Here is a 22,149-nt window from a genome sequence, read left to right as displayed (position 1 = left end):
TCAATTTAATAACTTTCGTTTTGCGATCAGAATGTTTTATAACTTAAAGTACAGCTCCTTCAAGGGTCATTCTACAGAGATGCTTTTCTGTTTCTAGACTTAACAGAAATATTGCACTTGAAAAACTCCTTAAGATTACACTTTCTTAATGTTTTTAAATGAAACTATACGTTGTTTAAACAATTGCACAATTTTGAGTCCTCAATGTAGCAATAATTTTATGTAAAACTTATGTAGAATATCCCTATAAGTAGGGTCAGACAGAATCTGTGGACATTTTTTGCTATTTCTGCTGAGAATTTTGTAAAAAAAATCTGCGGATTTATGCGGAATGATTGTAGGAGTGTCATAACTAAAATATTTGTTTATGAAATAAAGAATTTTACATTTTTTACTTTTATTTAATGTTTACAATGCAAATCTAATTAGATCCATTTATTTGGTAAGCAAAGCAAGTTTCTCTTAAACACAGTTGAAATCAGAATTATCCGCCCCCCCCTGTTTATTTGTTCCCCCAATTTCTGTTTAGCGGAGAGATTTGCTTCAACACATTTCTAAACAAAATAGTTTTAATAACTCATTTCTAATAACTGATTTATTTTATCTTTGCCATGATGACAGTAAATAATATTTTACTAGATAATGATGGTTTGTTCTATAGACCAGTGTTTCCCAACTCTGTTCCTGAAGGCACACCAACAGTACACATTTTCAACCTCTCCCTAATCAAACACACCTGAATCAACTTATCATAACATCAGAAGAGACTCCAACACCTAAGGTTAATGGGTCAGAAAAGGGAGACATCCAAAATATGTACTGTTGGTGTGCCTCCAGGAACAGGGTTGGGAAACACTGATATAGACAGTCGAAAAGAAATTGCTTGAATGGGCTAATCATTTTTACCTTAAAATTGTAAAAAATAAATAAATAAATCAAAACTGCTTTTATTCTAGCCGAAATAAAACAAATAAGACTTTCTCCAGAAGAAAAAATATGATCAGACTTACTGTGAAAATTTCCTTGCTCTGTTAAACATCATTTGGGAAATATTAAGAAAAAGAAAATAAAAATTCAAAGGGGGGCTAATAAATCTGACTTCAGCTGTATATCTGCTAAAAGACAGAAAATATCCATTTACAAACTGTATTGTAAATAATTGACATGAGCATTTTAATATTACTATTATTATATCACAAAAATATTACTGAAATAAATTAAAAAAAATGAATTAATAAAAATGTACACAAGTAAATACATAGACTCAATGATGGCCTAAAAATCTGCAGAAATTCCATGTGGGCCTACCTAAGAGTAAATATCTTTTACTGTCACTTTTGATCAGTTTAAAGTCTGGATGAAAACAAAATTGACTGTTTATTTTGCTAGCGCACATTGTTAGTCTGTAGGTGAAAAACATATCTGTGCAAGTTAATCCACTGAAATAAACTATTTGTTTTGCTGATCTGTCAATTTGCATCTGCTTCTGGAATGGCAGTCCATCTCTGATGACATATTGGGGGAAATATGCTTAGCCACGCCCTTCCAACTGTTAGTTTGCTGTGAATGAAAGATGAGAGAAGGGTCCCCTGGCAATCAATTTAATAACCTTCAGTTTGCGATCACAATGTTTCATGAAGTAAAGTACAGTGTAAAAATGTTTACTGATGAATCAAAAGACTTTTATAGTCACTTTTAGTCACTAAAATATTAAGTTAAACTTTGTATAGTGATATGTGTTATGAAGCGGACAGGAGACAGAGGTAAGGAAACGTTAGGGTGTTTATTAAATGACAACAAGGAGCACATGAAGGATAGCCAGGAGGATCAGGAATGATGTTGGGGTCTTTTCCTCCGTGGCTGGGTAACAGGAATACACGAGGATGGACAGCACACACCAGATACAGCTGACAGAGGATGACACAGACTTGGAAGGACTGGAAGACAGGACGATTCGGGAGGACCAGGAAGACTAGGAGGAATACAAAGAGAACAGGTAAGTAAATCGTTTGTTTTAGCTGAGGATGACTACGCTGAGTGGTCGCTCAGTTGTCCGCTTTCGTCGAGACGAGCCCGGACAATGAGCGACTGGAGTGCTGTGCTTTTATCTGGTGCTCGTGAATGTGATGCAGCTGTGTGCTCATTAGAAGTCAGGTGATGGTGATCTTCGTGAGTGGGGGTCGTGAGAGCCTGACCAATCCATGACAGTACCCCCCTCCCCAGGGCCCGCTCCTGAGGGCCGACACCTCCGACGCCGTGGTGGTCTCCCTCTGCCTCTAGGCGCTGGGAACTCAGGGTGGCTCTCATGAAACTCCACCATGAGACTAGGATCGAGAATATCAGCTCTGGGAACCCATGTCCTTTCTTCGGGGCCGTACCCTTCCCAGTCCACCAGGTACTCCAACTGGCCACCACGACGTCGGGAACGCAAGATCTCCTTCACTGCGTAGACGGCTCCTTCTTCTAGGAGCAGTGGAGGAGGGGGTTCCTCTTCGTGGTCAGGCTCTGTGGAGGGAAGAACAGGATCGTGATAGGGTTTCAGGAGTGATACGTGGAATGTAGGGTGAATACGGTAGTGAGAGGGTAATTGTAGTTTGTAGGTGACGGGGTTAACCTGTTCCACGATGGTGAAGGGACCAACAAATCGGGGACTTAACTTGCGAGAGGGCAGTCGCATGCGTATGTCCCGGGTGGATAGCCACACCTTTTGTCCGGGTGTGTATCTGGGTTCTTCAGACCTTCTCCTATCGGCGGTTACCTTGCTTCGACGGACTGCCCTCTGCAGATGTTGATGAGCCTCGTCCCAGACTCTCTCGCTCTCCCGGAACCAGTGATCCACTGCGGGGACATCAGATGGTTCGCCATCCCAGGGAAAGAGCGGTGGTTGGAAGCCCAGGACGCACTGGAATGGCGTGAGTCCGGTGGAGGGTTGCCGCAGTGAATTTTGGGCATATTCTGCCCAGCCCAAATACTGGCTCCAGGAGTTCTGGTGACCACTGCAGAAGGTCCTCAGGAACCGTCCCACCTCCTGAATCTTCCTCTCTGTCTGCCCGTTGGTTTGGGGATGATATCCAGAAGAGAGGCTGACGGCCACACCTAGGAGCTTGAAGAAGGCTTTCCATAGACGTGAGATGAACTGTGGACCTCTGTCCGACACAATATCTTCTGGAATACCAAATGACCTGAAGACTTGATTAAAGATATTGTCGGCAGTTTCAAAGGCTGTGGGAAGACCTTTCAGAGGGATTAGTTTGACAAACTTTGAGAATCTATCTACTATGACTAGAATACAGGTATTACCTTCTGACGAAGGGAGGTCAGTGATAAAGTCCACTCCTAGGTGTGACCAGGGACGGTTCGGAATCGGCAAGGGATGGAGCTTTCCAGCGGGTAGATGACGTGGGCTCTTGGATTGGGCACAGTCCTTACAGCCCTGAACATATTGCCTCACATCCCTAGCCATGTTTGGCCACCAGAATCGTTGGGATACTAGCGAGAGAGTATTGTTGATCCCTGGATGTCCAGTGCCTAGCGAGGTATGTAAGGAGTGGATCAGATCTACCCGGTGTTCAGGTGGTATGAACTGCCGATGAGGAGGGCATCCCGGCGGAGCAGGGGCTTCCGGAGTGGCAACGACTGGAGGAGCGTTCCAGGTGATCGGACAAATGGAGATGTGTTCGGGAAGAATCTTCGTTGGGAGTTCTTCATGATCGTGATGCTCGTGTAAACGAGAGAGAGCGTCTGCTCTTAGATTCTTGGGTCCTGGACGATAGGAAATGGAGAAATCAAAACGTGAGAAGAAAAGTGACCATCTGGCTTGACGTGGACATAGTCTCTTGGCCTCTTTGATGTATTGGAGGTTTTTGTGATCTGTGATCACCTGGAACGGATGTTTGGCTCCCTCCAACCAGTGACGCCACTCCTCCAAGGCTAGCTTGATTGCTAGAAGCTCCCTGTCTCCTATGCTGTAATTCTGCTCCGCCGGGCTCAACTTCCGAGAGAAATAGGCACAGGGATGCAGTCGGGGCGGTGTATCATGATGTTGAGATAATACTGCCCCGACGCCGGTGGTGGATGCGTCCACTTCCACCACGAAAGGAAGATTTGGGTCAGGATGAGTCAGGAGTGGGGCCCTTGTGAACTCCTTCTTAAGAAGGCGGAAGGCTGCGGCTGCTTCTTTGGTCCACTCCAGTCCTTTGGGTTTACCCTTGAGGAGATTAGTGAGAGGTGATGTAATCCTGCTGTAGTCCTTGATAAACCGTCTATAAAAGTTAGCAAACCCAAGAAACCTCTGGAGCTCCTTAATGGAAGTGGGTTCTGACCAGGATAGAACAGCCTCAATTTTCTTCCCATCCATACGTATACCGGTTTGGTCAATGATGTATCCCAAGAAATGAATCGACTTCTGGTGGAATGAGCATTTCTCCGCTTTGAGGTAGAGGTGATGTTCTCTCAATGTGTGTAGGACCTCCGCAACGTGTTGGCGATGTTCGGCCTCACTCCGGGAGTAAATGAGGATGTCATCTATGTACACTATTACACAGTGGTGAAGAAACTCCCGGAGGACTTCATGAATGAAGTTTTGGAATACGGAGGGGGCGTTGACCAGACCGTAAGGCATGACCTCATATTCATAGTGGCCAGTAGGGGTCACGAATGCTGTCTTCCATTGGTCCCCCTCACGTATTCTTATCAGATTATACGCGCTGCGGAGGTCCAATTTAGTGAAGACTTTAGCTTCTCGGAGCTGTTCCAAAGCGGCTGGTACCAGAGGAAGGGGATATCGGTATTTTACTGTACCGTTATTTAGGACCCTGTAGTCGATGCATGGACGCAGCCCTCCGTCCTTCTTGGCCACAAAGAAGAAGCTTGAGGCGGCTGGTGATTTGAGTGACGTATGTACCCCTGACTCAGAGCCTCCCTTATGTAATCTTCCATTGCCTGATTCTCTGGAAGCGAGAGCGGGTAGATCCTACCTCTTGGCAACTGGGCATCTGGAACTAGGTCGATCGCGCAGTCCCATGGCCGATGCGGCGGTAGCTGGGAAGCTCTCTTGGGGCAGAAGACATCATGAAAGGAGCTGTACTCCTTAGGAATGTGGATAGACTGCTTCTCAGGAGGGCTCTCGACCGATGTTGCAAACAAAGAAATGGGGTTCCGACCTTGAAGAGGGAGATTTGGAAAACAGGCAGGTGTACATCCAGATCCCCATTTCTTTATCTCTCCTGTGCCCCAAGAGATGATGGGATCGTGCTTCACCAGCCACGGGCGCCCTAGAATGATGTCCATATTTGCACCCTCCAGAACCAGAAATTGAATCCTCTCTTGATGTAACAACCCCACTTGAAGAAGGATGTCTTCGCATTGTCGATGGATACGGGTCGAAGATCGAGTGCACTGGGTTATCGGTTGTATCTGGTATATATGCGAGGACGCCTCAGTACGGAGGTGGAGTTGACGACAGAGGGATTGGGAGATGAAGTTCCCTGCTGACCCGGAGTCGATGAGGGCTGTGACAAGGAGAGAAATAGAGGCAGTAGTTATTTGTACGGTGGTAGTAAGTGGTTTACATTGTTCAATATTCGTACTGAATACACTCACTGAAGTCCGAATGGGACGAAGGGGACACTCCATACGGGTGTGTCCACTGACACCGCAGTATAGACACAGACCCCGGGTCAGCCTCCTCTGTCGTTCCGCTGATGTCAGTCTTCCAGACTCTATTATCATGGGTTCTGGTTCTGGAGAGGCTGTTGACTCAGGCGATTGGAGGAGTGCAGACGAGGGGGTGATGGTGTCCTGTTGATAGGAACGGAGACGATCGGAACATCGGAGAGAATGTTGGATGAATCTCTCCAGACCCATTGTATCATCTAATGTGGCCAGTTGGATTCGGAGAGTGGGTTCCAAGCCGAGCCGGTACGTGGTCAACAACGATCTCTCATTCCATCCACTTGCAGCTGCTAGAGTGCGAAACCGGAGAGCATATTCCTGTGTAGATAGAGTACCTTGCTTTAGATGATACAGCTGCTCTCCAGCGGCTACTTCCCCATCAGAACGTCCAAACACCTCTTTGAAATACTCCGTGAAGGTAGTGATGGAATTCATGACCGGCCCGGCTTGGTTCCAGATCGTCTCAGCCCATTTAAGTGCAGGTCCAGAGAGTAGAGATACGATGTAGGCGATCTTCGACTTATCTGTGGGATATAGAGAAGGTTGCATTTCGAATATGAGGGAACATTGTAACAGAAAACCATTGCACTCCCCCGCTCCGCCTGAGTAGGGCGCTGGTCGGGCCATGGGACTGGAAGGAAGGGCCGAAGAAGAAACTGTGGAGGCGGAAGTGCTCGGTGCTGGTGGTGCGTTGGAAAGTGGAGCTGGTGGCTGTAGAATCCGCTTCAACTGGTCCACCAGCTCTTGAAGGTGATCGGGGGTGCTCATGTTGTCGTCGTTATAGGTCCGGGCTTCTGTTATGAAGCGGACAGGAGACAGAGGTAAGGAAACGTTAGGGTGTTTATTAAATGACAACAAGGAGCACATGAAGGATAGCCAGGAGGATCAGGAATGATGTTGGGGTCTTTTCCTCCGTGGCTGGGTAACAGGAATACACGAGGATGGACAGCACACACCAGATACAGCTGACAGAGGATGACACAGACTTGGAAGGACTGGAAGACAGGACGATTCGGGAGGACCAGGAAGACTAGGAGGAATACAAAGAGAACAGGTAAGTAAATCGTTTGTTTTAGCTGAGGATGACTACGCTGAGTGGTCGCTCAGTTGTCCGCTTTCGTCGAGACGAGCCCGGACAATGAGCGACTGGAGTGCTGTGCTTTTATCTGGTGCTCGTGAATGTGATGCAGCTGTGTGCTCATTAGAAGTCAGGTGATGGTGATCTTCGTGAGTGGGGGTCGTGAGAGCCTGACCAATCCATGACAATATGTAGTTGAATCCTGATGAACCTATTAAAATAAGTTAGAGTAACATGAAAAAAATTGTTGTCATGACTTTTTTGCCATATAATTTTTCAAGCAAGTATTATCTTTTTGTCTTAGATATATGGACGAATGTTGGAAACCTGTAACCACTGACTTCTCTATTTTTCCTACTATAGATGTCAATGGTTACCGGTTTCTTCAGTGTAGAGTGGGTAAAATAAGTATTGAAAACATCACAATTTTTCCTGTAGATGCAATAAAAAAGGATGTTTGAGCTTAAACAATATAATTCCTGTTTTTTGGCACAACTTATTTGTTTTGTGATATATCCGCCTAAATGTGTCTAACTCAAAGGGCACCTATGATGAAAATCCTCTTTTGTAAGCTGTTTGGACAGGACTGTGTGTAGCTATAGTGTGTCCACAGTCATATTGGGTGATATAAAGCCAATAAGTCTCTTTTGTTTTTTTTTAATTTCCTGACGTTAAAATAGGATCCAAATCCCTCCCATTTTGAGGCCCACCGCAACATGACGTAGGAGTACAGTGTCCCTGACCAACGAATTGATTGACAGCTGTGTATTAACATGTCTCCGCAGTAACGCGTATAATTATATCAACAAGAAAGGGCGTGCACAAAGCAACTGGGATTAAAAGATCTGTTCAGCTCTCTGTGATCATCAATCATCATCAAATGTGATCAAGAATGAGTTTTACAAGTTTAAACGTTTTTAAAACAGTGCAGGTTTGTAATGAATTACAGCCATTTTACAGTCTTTACTTTATCAACACAGCCGCATGTCAGTACAATTATAAAAGAAGACGCTTCAATCTCGATTTGTGGACGTTAAATCAGGTTTATTTTGTACATTAACATAACAAATGTCCATACAGCAGTGGATTAACGTGTATCCTGTCACATTTACATGCAAAAAACAGTGTATTACAAGTTAAACGTGTGGACTGTGTGTGTGTGTCCCCACTGTGTAAATATGTGCATGAACTTAGTACTGACATTGTGTGTGACTTATCGTTGCAGAAAGGCTTGAATTAACTCCACAACAAACACATCAAATAATCATTGGTAATGCTCTTACTGTAGTATTTCTCACAAATACTAGCCGCGTATTAACATGTCTCCTTAGTAATGCGTATAATTATATCAACAAGACAGGACATGCGCAAAGGAACCGGGAATAAAAGCTTTGTTCAGTTTGCTATAATCATCAATCCTCTTTAAATGTGATCAAGAGTGAGTTTTACAAGTTTAAAATGTTTTAAAACAGTGCATGTGTGTAATGAATTACAGCCATTTACTTCAGCTTTACTTCATCAGCACAGCTGTGTGTCAGAACAATTATAAAAGAAGACGATTCAATCCCGGTTTGTGGACGTTAAAGCAGGTTTATATTGTACATTAACATAACAGATATCCATACAGCAGTGGAGGGTAACCTGTATCCTGTCACATATGAGTGCAAAAAGAGTGCAAAGCTAAACGCCTCGCTGTGTGTGTGTGTGCGTGTCCGTGCTGTGTGTGTGCATCTATGTGTGTGCGTGATCGACATTGTGTGTGACTCATTATTGCAACTCCACAACAAATGCATCAAATACTCATTGGTAAAGTTCTTACTGTAGTATTTCTCACAAACGTTACGTGAGGTCTGCTGCCTTCATTGCTGTCTGTGGTCTGAGGCAGCCGAGGGCACAGATTAAGGCACGTGGATACGGTGGGCGTGAAGGACTAACCTTAAAGGCTATAATATAGAAACTTATGAAAGGTATAATAAAAAATCTGATGGGTGTTTTGAGCTGAAACTTTACAGGCACATTCTGGAGACACAAAAGACTTAGATTAAATCTGGAAAAAGGGGTAACCTAGGTGCCCTTTAAAGGCACAGGCAACAAAAAAAGCTACATGTGTTCAGAGCAGAAAATCCCAATTTTCTTAAAGGTATAATAAATAATCTGATGGGTGTTTTGAGCAGAAACATTCTGAAGACACAAAAGACTTATCTTAAATCTTGAAAAACAGTTGCTCCTCAATCGATTTGTGAATTGTAAGGAACCCTGCATTTTTCTTTACAGTGATATTTCTAAAGAACCTGCAATCCCATTTAATGAATGAATGTTTACAACCTCTTAGAATAAAACATCCATCAATGAAATGCCACAAAGCCATAATCTGCCGAAAATTAGGTAAGCGATAGCACTGCTTTCATTGGATGATCAGTTACATGTTAAAAAAATCTAAGTCACTCAATTTAGTCATCCAAAAACACTTTTATTTACAGATGTTTGTTCACAGTAATAAACAATTATACTATGTGTTTTGGGGATTTTAATGGTAATAATTTTGTACTTGCTAAAACCACAAAGGGGCGAACCAGGCTTTGCATGAAGGGTGAGCCTCATCTTACTGACATCTGTTGAAAATGTAAAAAAAAAGTCAACAGCACCTTTAGAAATACTGTATGTTTTCTGGGAAAAATGGTGACATGTTGAATATTTATCTATTCTGCTGTATCTTCTTTAAAAAAGTAACTTAAACTGGCTTGGAACAAGTCAAGGGTGAGTAAAGGATGACAGCAATGCAGCATCGCCAGATCACAACACTTATTGCTTTATTGTGGGCAATGCTGGCTGCATCACTTCATCCGCCTCTCTTGTTAGATGTATGATCATTCATCAAGCTAAATCTGGACTCAGTGCCTTCTACCATTTTTTTCAGAGTCCAGTCTGTATGCTCTCTAGCAAATTGAATCCTTTACAATTAGCCTGACCACCAATGAGTAGTTTTCTTAAGGCCACACAGCTGTTTCGTCTCAATCTCTTGAGTTCCCTTCACATAGTTTTTTGAATGCTCATACTTTCACTATCAAACATAACTGTGAGGTCTACTGTTGAAGTGTACTGATCCTTGATCTCAATCATTCAAAGAAATGACCCCATTTCCTCCTCAAAGATAATGGTACTTGACTATTCATAGTTTTTCGTAATGCATTCTTATTGTGCGTTCAGCTCTAAACCAACTTTTAGTAGCTTCAGCATTTTCTTTAGATGTTTTCTTCGCTTGATGCATGCCAATAATTTGACCCCAGTGAAACAGATTATAATGATAAAAATAATAATGATAACAGTCAAGGTTATTCGAAGTAGATGAGCCTGCGTTGTTTAACAATTGATATCTTGAAATAACATACCTTGGAATGTCGCGACTGACCAATCAGAATCAAATATTCCAGGCAGCCCGGTAATAATCTCCAATAACCTCATCCACAGTATCCCACTTAACACATGGGTAATTGTCACAAAAGTAAAGCATTAGGCGTATATTAAAGCGGTGGTCCACTACGATATCATATTTTAAACTTTAGTTGATGTTTAATGTAGCTCTGTGAACATAAACAACACCTCTGAATGTAAAACACCCAAAGTTCAGTGCAAAGGGGGACATTGGCTTTTACGGAGTTACTTAGCAAAGCCTACAGTGAACGAAGTTTGGGCACTACAAAAAAAACCATTCGGGTTAATGAAATCATAATTGCTTCAGGTTACATGCACACACCCTGCGCAAAGGGGCGTGGTGTGGCCAGAGGCGCTGTAATGTTTTAGCAGAGATAGCTAAAATGCTGTCCAAATGTGCTATTTCCACAGAGCTTGTTTTGTTTCTGTAGTTGGGCTTCCAAAGGACATGACACAAAGAGAGAAGTGCTTGCAATAAAATTTTAATTATGTTCCAGAGAATTATAAAAAAAGATATAGCTAGCATTTGACAAAGGATAACTTCCACAATCTCTCTCAGTTCAGTGCTGAATTCGGCTAAAAGCTCCTCAAAGGAGAAGCAGCTCCAACCATAATAGACGAAGCTGTGGATTGTGAGCCACAACCCATAAGTATTTTTATTTGTTAAAATTGATCTATAACATGCACAGTTTCTAGCATTAATGGTATGTTGTAGCAAGGATGTAAACAAGCATGTAAACTACAGGAAATGCTGTTTGGCACCATTAACAATTTAGCTACAAATTCATATTTATCAGTCAAACTACTGTAAACACTCACAATCTTCACCAACGCTACAGTGTCTCTCTATGCGTCCGCTTTCCCTGCGTTCAACTTCTCAATTAACGAACTCGCAAAAGATATGAAAATTTAATATTATTTACACATGCTTATAACCCGAATACATTTCCAAAGTAACCTCCCCATTTTGTCCTAAATGCACACGGTACGAACCGTACTAAAGTAATCGAATGCTTTCATTATAGATTTGTATATAGCTCTCCATGCAATTAGGCTAATTAAGTAATGACTAAAATACCACAAATGCTTGATCATGGTCCGGCCCCGCCCGAAGATAATGGCAGGAAATATTGGCCTGACCCGGCCCGCGGGTTGGGTTGGGTCGGGTCAAGTCTGGGCTCAGGCTCAGGCAGAGAATAGCATATCTTAATGATATGCACAGATGAATTGTTCACCACAAAACTTACAATGTAAGCTAGCAAAATCAATATGGTTAGTTTTGATTTCATGTGTACTTTAACTATTACATCATGGTATTATTTATTCACTTTCTGCAAGCTGAATAACATAAATGTAAAACCCGCATGAGAGGTTTCCCAAGAGACGTCTTGGTTGCTTTCAGTTCCATCCTCACATGCTCAGCTTACATGCTTAAGTAAAGTGGATACTGTTTTAGCTTGCGGAATGTTACATTTTACAGGCTTTATCAAATCTGATCTTTTCTGTGCTGCTGGAATCCTTCATCCAGGTTGACTGCTGGGTATGTGAATTACATTTAATGTGAGCCATCTGTACAGTCATATGTTCAAAAGTATTACAAGTGAGTCTCCATACGTTTTCCCAGCAGCAGAAAACCCAGGGTTTCATCCATAATGGACCCATTTCACATTTCTGGATTTCTCAGTAGTGGAAGTCATCATAGTTGGGCAAACTTAAAGCGCAATGAATGGGAGAGTACAACAAATCATTTTTTTACAAGCCTATTTGCTGCAGTAATAAAAGAAAAACTCAACAATGGTGTTATCAAGACATTCAGAACAAGGAAAAAAATGTGTGATACGGATAACCGCAGCCAGAAAAGAGATCAACATCAAATTTACTGTCCTGGCCAATAGACGCTGCTTTAGATGTGCCTCGCACAAGCCGTAATTCATTCATTCATTTTTTTTTGCGACTAAGTCCCTTGTTTATCGGGGCTCACCACAGCAGAATGAAACGGCAACTATTCCAGTATATGTTTTACGCAGCAGATGCTTTTCCAGCCGCAATCCAGTACTGGGAAACACCCATGCACTCTCACATTCACACACACTCATACACTACAGCCAATTTAGTTTATTCAGTTCACCTATGGTGCATGTTTTTGGACTGTTGGGCAAACAGGAGCACCCGGAGGAAACCTATGCGGGGAGAACATGCAAACTCCACACAGAAATTCCAACTGACCCAGCTGGGCTCGAACCAGCGACCTTTTTACAGTGAGGCTCCACTGAGCCTCCATGCTGTCCCAGGTTGTAAACATTCTTCCCTTCAATAAGTAGGATGATGTGCAGGAAGTTATGTCAGATTATGGACAATTTTCATAAGACTGTTATGACACGTTTATCATAACCTTAAATCCTTGAAAGTTTTTTTAACATAATGAACCGCCAAATATTCCAGCATATGTTTTACGCAGCGAATACCCTTCCAGCCACAACCCAGTAATGAGAAACACTAATTCTCACAAACACACTCATAAACTATGGCCATGGAGAGAAACTCCTCAAAGAATCAAACATTCAATCAAATGGCAGCATACAGAGCAACATCAAGATGCAGAAGACACAAAATCTTTACACAAAGTGATCGAGAGACTATTTAGATGCATGTCACTGATGAGAAGATGACGAATGTCAACTGTATGGTGACTGAAATGCCCTTAAACAATAACTAAATGCACTACAGAACGTTACGTTTACACGCACAAATTGCATGTAAACCCATCAAGCTTTCACATCGTAATACTCACTACTCACTACTCTTGCTTAGTTTTTAAAGGACTACTTTTACTCATACTTCGAGTAATATTTACAACAAATACTTTTACTCTCACACTACAGTTTTGGTTAAGTAATGGTACTTTTGGAACTCAGGAGTAAATTATTCAGTACTATTTACTCCATGACAAGTGACGGTTGAGTGAGTGTTGATAGGATTTTCAGTTTTGGGTGAACTATCTCTTTAACATACACTCACCGGCCACTTTTTTAGGTACACCTGTCCAACTGCTCGTTAATGCAAATTTCTAATCAGCCAATCACATGGCAGCAACCCAATTCATGTAGGCATGTGGACATGGTCAAGACGATCTGCTGCAGTTCAAGCTGAGCATCTGAATGGGAAAGAAAGGTGATTTAGGTGACTTTGAATGTGGCATGGTTGTTGGTGCCAGACAGGCTGGTTTGAGTATTTCAGAAACTGCTCATCTACTGGGATTTGCTGATCTCTAGGGTTTACAGAGAAAAGTCTGAAGAAGAGAAAATATCCAGTGAGTGGCAGTTCTGTGGGCACAAATGCCTTGTTGATGCCAAAGGTTAGAGGAGAATGACCAGACAGGTCCCAGCTGATAGAAAGGCAACAAGAACTCAATCACTCGTTACAACCGAGATACGCAGAAGAGCATCTCTGAATGTCCAACATGTCCAACCTTGGGGCGGATGGGCTACAGCAGCAGAAGACCAAACCGAGTGCCACTCCTGTCAGCTAAGAACAGGAAACTGAGGCTCCAATTCACACAGGCTCATCAAAATTGGACAATAGAACATTGGAAAAACATTGCCTGGTCTCAATTTCTGCTGCAACATTCGGATGGTAGGGTCAGAATTGGGCACCGTCCTGCGTTGTATCAACAGTTTAGGCTAATGGTGGTGGTGTAATGGTGTGGAAGATATTTTCTTGGCACACTTTGGGCCCATTAGTACCAATTAAGCATCGTGTCCACCTTTGGGATGTGGTGGATTGGGAGATTCGCATCATGAATGTGCAGCCGACAAATCTGCAGCAACTGTGTGATGTTATCATGTCAATATGGACCAAAATCTCTGAGGAATATTTCCAGTATCTTGTTGAATCTATGCCACGAAGGATTAAGGCAAAAGGGGTCCCTAATAAAGTGGCCAGTGAGTGTAATTTTAACACACAATAAAAAAAAAAATTATTGCTCAACAGTAATAAGAACCACCGAGTGCACAATGTATTAATAATAGTAATTCAGCAGAGTCACAAGCCATCAGCATTGCCTGTTATTCTCAGCTTATACTGTAAATGGGTTCAATGCTGACGCTGACAGCTGCATGAAGGAGTTTACAGAACACCTGCAGTTTTCTGTGCACTGACGAGATGAAATGTCCCCAGCTGCAGAGAAAAAAACCCTGTACAATGACGTAGGGCACAACTACTGTGTCAACATCCACAGGATTTCTCAAAGCAACTGAATAAAAAGCGACAACCAAATCAGTGTGAAAGAAAGCACTCTGACTCTATATATATGTTTCAGTAGGGGATTTACAACACCGTTCTCTAAAGCGTGCAGACTTTTGAGGCATTGAACATGTAAAAAAAGACTCGAGGCAGTAGTAATCTGCTCTGGTGACCCTTGAAGGGATAGTTCACACAAACAGAAACCTCTGCCATCAATTACTCTCCCTTCAATTGACTCAAACCGGTTCTTCTGTTGAACACAAAGGAAGATATTTTGAAGAAAGATGAAAACCTGTAACCATTGACTCCCATTTTATTGCATCTGAACATATATAACAATAAGAGAAATACAGTTTGCACAATATGCCATCAGTACATATTCTGGTAGAAAAAGTAAATAAATATAAAAACTAAAGAAAAAATCAAATAAAACACAAATACTATGATCGTATGCAGTTTACTTGCATGTCTACTTTGAATGTGCAGATAATATTACTCTAATATTAGTCCTGAGTTTTTTTTTTATTTTATTTTGGATTATACTGTATATTGCAATTGCTTAAATTTGTTGATGAAAAAAATTGGCTTACCACTGAACCACTTGACTTTTTTCTACAGTATATGAAACTTACCCATTAAAACCAGTAATTGAATGATTTTATCCTTTTTTGTAATGTGCAACTATTGACTTCTATAGTATTTGTTTTTCCCATGAAAGTCAATAGTTACCGGTTTTCATCTTTCTTCTAAATATCTTCTTTAGCCTTCGACAGAATAAAGAAACGCGTAAAAGTTTGGAAACATTTGAAAGTTGAAAATAAATATTAAGTGCATTTTCATTTTTGCGTGAACTATTACATCAAATCTGATAACTGCAGACAATTTATACAACCCCAAATCAGAAAAGGTCAGGACGGTATGGAAACACAAATGGCGGTGGTATAATGATAGATGAGGAGATTCCCCCCTATGTGTAAAGCACTTTGAGTGCCCAGAAAAGCGCTATATAAATGTAAGGAATTATTATTATTATTAAATAAATAAGAAAGTAGAGATTTCTGAATTTACTTTGACTTGTATTTCATTGCAGACAATATGAACACAAAATATTTCATGTTTTATCTGGTCAGCTTTATTTTATTTGTAAATATACATCATTTCCTGTCATCAGACCTGCAACACATTCCAAAAACATTTGGACAGGAGCAGTTTAGGGCCAGTAATTAAGTAAATTGGTTAAATAATGATATGATTTTAAAACAGGTGAAGTCAACAGGTGGTTGTATGTATGATTCGGTACAAAAGCAGCATCCAATAAAGGTCTAGTCCTTCAGGAGCAAAGATGGGCCGAGGATCACCAGTTTGCCAACAAATATGTGAGAAAATCACTGAAGTTTTTAAAAACAATGTTCCTCAAAAAAAGATAGGAGGACATTTGAATATTAAACCTTCAACAGTACTTAACACCATTAAAAGATTCTGGAGGAATTTCAGTGTGTAAAGAACAAGGGCGCAAGCCTAAGCTGAACAACTGTGATCTCCAATCCCCCAGGGCAGCACTGAATCAAGAATCGTCATTTATCTTAAAGCATCCACCAATGGCAGTTAAAACTGTACTGTGCCAAAAGGGAGCCCTATGTTAACAGTGTCTATGTTAACAACTTCTCTGGGCTCGGCGGCATCTGGAATGGACCATCACACAGTGGAAACGTGTACTGTGGTCAGATGAATCACTATTTCAGGTATTTTTGAGGGGAAATAGACGCCGTGTGCTCCGCACCAAAGAAGAAAAGGATCATCCAGACTGTTACCAGCAACAAGTCCAAAAGCCAGGGTCTGTCATGATATGGGGTTGTCTCATTGCCCTTTGCAAAGGTAACTTGCACTTCTGTGATGGCACAATTAAAAGTACTGAAAAGTACATAGAGATTTTGGAGCACAACATGCTGCCTTCTTCTCCAGGGACGCCCATGCATATTTCAGCAAGGCAATGCAAAACCACATTCTGCACACGTTACAAAGTCCTGGCTGTGGAGGATGAGGAGACAGGTGCTTGACTGGCCTTTCTGCAGTCCGACCTGTCTCCAATAGAGAATGTGTGGCGCATTTTGAAGTGCAAAATGTGACAATAAAGACCCTGTACTGATGCTTAAGACTTGTTTGCAGGAAGAATAGGCAACACTTCATCACTTGGTGTCTTCAGTCCATAAATGTCTTTTAAGTGTGGTGAAAAGGAACGGCAACATTACAAAGTGGTAAATGCTTTACTGTTCCAACTTTTTTTAAATGTCAGAATTGGAGTATGCGTTTATTTTGAAACTAAATAAATAAATAAATAAATAAAAACAATAAAACTCATGACAAACACATTAAATAATGTTTGTTGTATTGTCTGCAATGAAATACAAGTCAAAGTTTTGAAGTCACTTCTTTCTTTTATTTGCGTTCTCTGTACTGTCCCAGCCTTTTCTGTTTTGGGGTTGTAGACAGAAGAATTGCATTGATGCATTTCAAACTCTAAATATTTTTGTTAATCTTCAGAACACAAAAAAAGATGGTTTTTAATTGAATCTTCAAAACATTTGTAGAGATCAAAATATTAATGAACCATCAAACAATACTTTTACATGATGAACAGGCTTTTCTTCACATCATGTTTACATCGCTCAGATTTGGTCATGACTCAAACATGCTTTCCTCTGTGATTATTCAGCACATATTTCACTTGTTTGCAAGACAGAAGGGGGTTTATTTTTGAGCTTCAAGCTGTTTTATTTCCTAAGCAATATTTATATGAATTGAAAGCTAAATTAAATCTTCATTTGGATTTTTGGATTTTGATGTTTTTTTAGAATATATAGACTTTCAATGATTTGAATCCATTTTTGATGGATTTTTATTTTGTTTATGAAAGCTTTGAAGCTTTTGGGGTGAATAGACTGAAACTTTTAGGATCCGAATGAAAAAATACCTTAATTTGTGTTCTGCAAATATGCTTATAGATTTGGTCTGGAATGAGTTGGGGTGAACAAATGGATTGACTATGCAATACTAACACACTTACTGAACTTAAGAACAATGAATAACGACAATTGATTCTGAATTACAAGCACTCTCTCTCTCAGAAATGAAGAATGACACAAGCTGTCGCAAAAGGCTTTTTCAAAAGGTGCATGCTTGTACCTAGGGATGACACTCAAAGTAGTACATAAAAAACAATCAAATGGTAGGTATATACAGTTCAGATACCACTATATGTATCTTTAAGGTGTCAATATGGATCTTTTATGTACAAATGTTTACCTGTTGAAAAGGTTACTATCCCAATGATAGCTTGTGTACCCTTTATTTCTGTGTGTTTCCATGAAGCTGTTTTGAAACATATAAAGCGCTATACATATAAATGTGATTTGACCTCTCTTGAGAAGGTCGACAATGGCTGTTCAATGAGAATGCAGAATCTCTTCATCCTTGAAGTAATAATGTGGGAAATACTTTGACTACAGGAAAACAATTTTACCTCAGCTCTCTAAATTCATGACATGACTCAGATTCTCATAAATACTGAATGAGTGAACGAAATGACTGAATGATTTTCATCACAAAACATGGAAGGGAATGACAGATCAAATTATACTCTAGCAGTTTGTTTTCAATTAATTCAGGTATTTGCCAAGTGATTTATAATGGAGAAAGGACATTTTCACAGAGTTTATACGATATCTATTTTGAAGAAAGTCTTGTTTCTTTTAGTTTGGCTTGAATAAAGCAGTTTTAAGCATTTTAAAGCAATTTTTATGATCATTATTATTATTAGCCCTCAATATATATTTTTTGATTGGCTTCAAAACAAACCATTCAGTAACTAATTAATCTAACCTACCTAGTTAACTTAATTAACATAGTAAGGTCTTTAAATTCCACTGAAAAGCCGAATACTAAGAAAATAACTAGTAACATGTTTACTGCCATCATGGTAAAGATAAAAGAAATTAGTTAAACTCTTTAACAGGAGGGTTAATGACTTCAACTGCACTTGAAAGTTTAGGCAAACCCAAAAGCTATTGAACAACCATTTTTAAATTAATTGTTTATTATTATAAATATTTTAGGTTTAGTTTTGCCTTTATTGTGACATCCCAGCAAGCATTTTTTGTTTTAAAAGATGTCTAATAGATGTTAAATAGGCATCTAAACATAGTCATCTTGGCTAAAACAAGACTAAATTTGGGCTGTCTGTGAAAGTCTAATAGACGTCTAAAAATAGGCCAAAACTAGACTAGTCATCAAATAAACAGAAATAAATGACTACACATATAAAGTCTGTCTGATCTGTCTACTTGATGACTAGTCTTGTTTTTGGCTATTCTTAGATGGCTAATGGATTTTTACTGACAGCCCAAATTTAGTCTTGTTTTAGCCAAGATGACTATGTTTAGATGCCTATTTAACATCTATTAGACATCTTTTAAAACAAAAAATTCTTGCTGGGATGTCACAATAAAGACAAAACTAAACCTAAAATATTTATAATAATAAACAATTAATGTAAAAATGGTTGTTCAATAGCTTTTGGGTTTGCTTAAACTTTCAAGTGCAGTTGAAGTTATTAACCCTCCGGTTAAAGAGTTTTTTTCAACACATTTCTTAACATGATAGTTTTAAGATTAGAAAAACGATTCTTCAGCATTTTTTGACTTGCAATCATATGAGAATCAATCTAAGTGCTATATAGAACCTATAAATAAGGTGTCATATAGCACTATATACACTCTAAAATCTATAGTGCTATATACTGTAGCACTTAAAATAGTTGCCCTATGAAAGAACCAATTTTTTTGCGATCCTCTTTCAGCTACATTGCTGGAATCAGCTTCCAGAAATGATCAGATGTGCTCCAACATTAGGTACATTCAAATTAAAACTGAAAACACATCTGTTTAGCTGTGCCTTTACTGAATGATCACTGTGCTACATCGAGCAGATCACATTATTATGTCTTTCTTTTCTTCTTCATTCTTTTATAACAGGTTTTAACATATTTTAATCTGTTTTTAATAATTTTATTCATTTTTTATACTTGTTTCTTTTATTCCTGTTTATGCAAAGCACTTTGATTTACCATTGTGTATGTAATGTGCTATATAAATAAACTCGCCTTGTATTGATACATAGTAACAATATAGTATTATACAGCAGCTTCACCACACCAAAGAACCACTAGAGAACCATTACAGGTTCTTTATAGGTTGTACGTAGCACTTATAGTGGTTGAAGTCATTCTATTTAGCACCTAGTTTTTTTAGAGTGCATTATTGCCCAGAAAAAAGTTGTTTAATTAAACCAGGGGTGCCCAAACCTTTATGTATTAAGGGCCAAAAGCGAAATATTATTGAGAGCCATATGCCAAAGGTAAATATACCAAGCTATATAACATTAAAGGTGCCATTAGTAATTTATTCCATAAGATTTAAAAGTAAATAGAAAACATTACTTTAAATCATGTTAACTAGTGCAATAAAAACAAACAATCAATTTTATAACACAATGAAGTTCAATGATGAATACACTTGTCAAGCAGATTCTGCCTTTGCCTTAAATTGTCCTCTATCCTTCGGTAAATTTAAAACTAAATCTAATTAATTTACACACTTTAATTGAAACATTTAATTTAGTAACTTTTAGCAATAAAGTAAACAAACAAAAGGATACATTAGATTTGAAATGACAATCTCTAAACCATACCCATAACCCATCATTTTTCCTCTCTTCTCAGATGGGATGGTGGGCCAAATCAAAAGTCACTATGGGCCAACTTTGGCCCGTGGGCTCTAGTCTGGGCATCCATGAATTAAACAAACAATAAACAGCAGCATGGTGGTTCAATGGTCAGCAGAATCGCCTCACAGCAAGAAGATTGCTTATTCGAGCCCCGGCTGGGTCAGTTGGCATTTCTGTATGGAGTTTGCATGTTCTCTCTGTGTTGGTGTGGGTTTCCTCTGGGTGCTCCGGTTTTCCTGAGTGTAAAGATGTGCTCTATAGGTGAATTGAATATGCTGAATTGGCCATAGTATATGTGTGTGAATGCAAGAGTGTATGGGTGTTTCCTAATGTTGGGTTGCGGCTGGCAGGGCATCCGCTGTGTAAAACATATGCTGGATTAGTTGGCTGTTCATTCCGCTGTAGCGACCCCTGATAAAAGAAAAGTCTAAAAGAAAATGATTGAATGAATGAATAAATGGTACATTCTGTGACTGTGAATTCTGATAATCAAACAACCTATAAATAATAAGAAATATAAACTGTAAAATAATGTAAAACTATGAAGCCCTGAAAAGTATAACCTATAAATATGTTACACTGTTTCAAACTAGAAATATGCATGCATTTAGATTTAGATTTAGGTTAATACACTGAAAAAAATGTCTGCAATATCATTGCAAACTATTTATATGTGTTGAATTTAAAGAAAACAAATTAAATTTAGTAATGTTCAACTTAATTTGTTTGTTTAAATTCAGCCCAAATAAGTTTTTAACAACCACTTAACTTAAAGAAAGTAAATCCAAGAAATCATCATGGAATCATTTTTTTTCAGTGTACTTAAAACAAAAACGTGACATCTTGCCTCATATCTTGCCTTGCTCCTTGACAACTCTTGATTTAATTTTTCTCTGAATGTTTAGTGTTTCATATTATTTTATTCATAAAATTAGTTTATTCACTTTTGTTTTTACCAAAAAATAGCAGTTTTGTGGTTCAACTTTTGTTTTAAAGGTTTCTAAATTAACCCTCGTAAGAACTTCTTGCATGTATCAGCTATTTGAAAGCACCGCAGCAAACAACATCAGTTGTTAATCTCTTTCTATTAAAACACTTCCTTTTCACAATAACAAATCTCCTTTGAGTCACTTATATAAGAGGTGAATAAATTAGAAGCATTCCAGCGATCCGTTTTGTTTGGAAACAAACCATTATAGGCACCAGACTCGGTAACTAAAAAAAGTTGGAGATCCAGGAACTCAATCTTACCAATGAGCAGCAGGAACGCACCGATGCCATAATCCACAGCGGGTGATAATTTAGATGAATAAATATCCATTAGGATCAGTATGATGTTCTCTTCGGTGGGAAAATTAGTTAGCTCCACGTAATAAACGCGCTCGACATTGATCGGTGCGATTCTGAAAAAGTTATGCTACAGAAAATATGCGCGTAATGGCACAAGGCAAAACTCTTTAGATGATCCACGCTGCTGTCATGTGTCAGAAGCATCTGATGTCCAGGGGAGATTAAGCGAAGCCCTCACCAAAAGAATCGATGCCGTTGTATTTGCTCGATAACGAGTGAAACAGAAGAACACGCCATGAGCGGTTACTGGTGCGCGTCTGGCGCTCTCGACCCGCTGACTGAACCGCGCGCGCAACATATAACAGCTGTAGAAGAGTCCGCTTCAGCAGGAGGAGCTTCATAATCACTGAACACACTTCAGTCTTCACAGAGAGATAGATAGATAGATAGATAGATAGATAGATAGATAGATAGATAGATAGATAGACTCACCGGCCACTTTATTAGGTACACCTGTGCAACTGCTCATTAACGCAAATTTCCAATCAGCCAATCACATGGCAGCAACCCAATGCATTTAGGCATGTAGACATGGTTAAGACGATCTACTGCAGTTCAAACCGAGCATCAGAATGGAGAAGAAAGATATTTTA

General features: G+C 39.7%; 1 protein-coding gene across 1 annotated transcript in view; it reads right to left on the bottom strand.

The window, feature by feature from the left end:
- The window catches only part of opn8b (opsin 8, group member b), a 48,175-nt gene extending 26,354 nt beyond the window's left edge, over window positions 1–21,821 (bottom strand). Inside the window, exon 1 of the mRNA XM_056480569.1 lies at window positions 21,458–21,821. Within this exon, the coding sequence (XP_056336544.1) occupies window positions 21,458–21,527 (70 nt within the window). The 5' untranslated portion in view covers window positions 21,528–21,821. The remainder of the gene's footprint in view (window positions 1–21,457) is intronic.
- Between the last annotated feature and the right edge of the window lie 328 nt (window positions 21,822–22,149).

The sequence above is a fragment of the Danio aesculapii genome, chromosome 20 (genome assembly GCF_903798145.1).
Source record: "Danio aesculapii chromosome 20, fDanAes4.1, whole genome shotgun sequence".
In the NCBI taxonomy this organism is placed as follows: Eukaryota; Metazoa; Chordata; class Actinopteri; order Cypriniformes; family Danionidae; genus Danio; species Danio aesculapii.
Note: the sequence above shows the minus strand (reverse complement) of the source record. Positions and strands in the feature narration are given on the sequence as shown.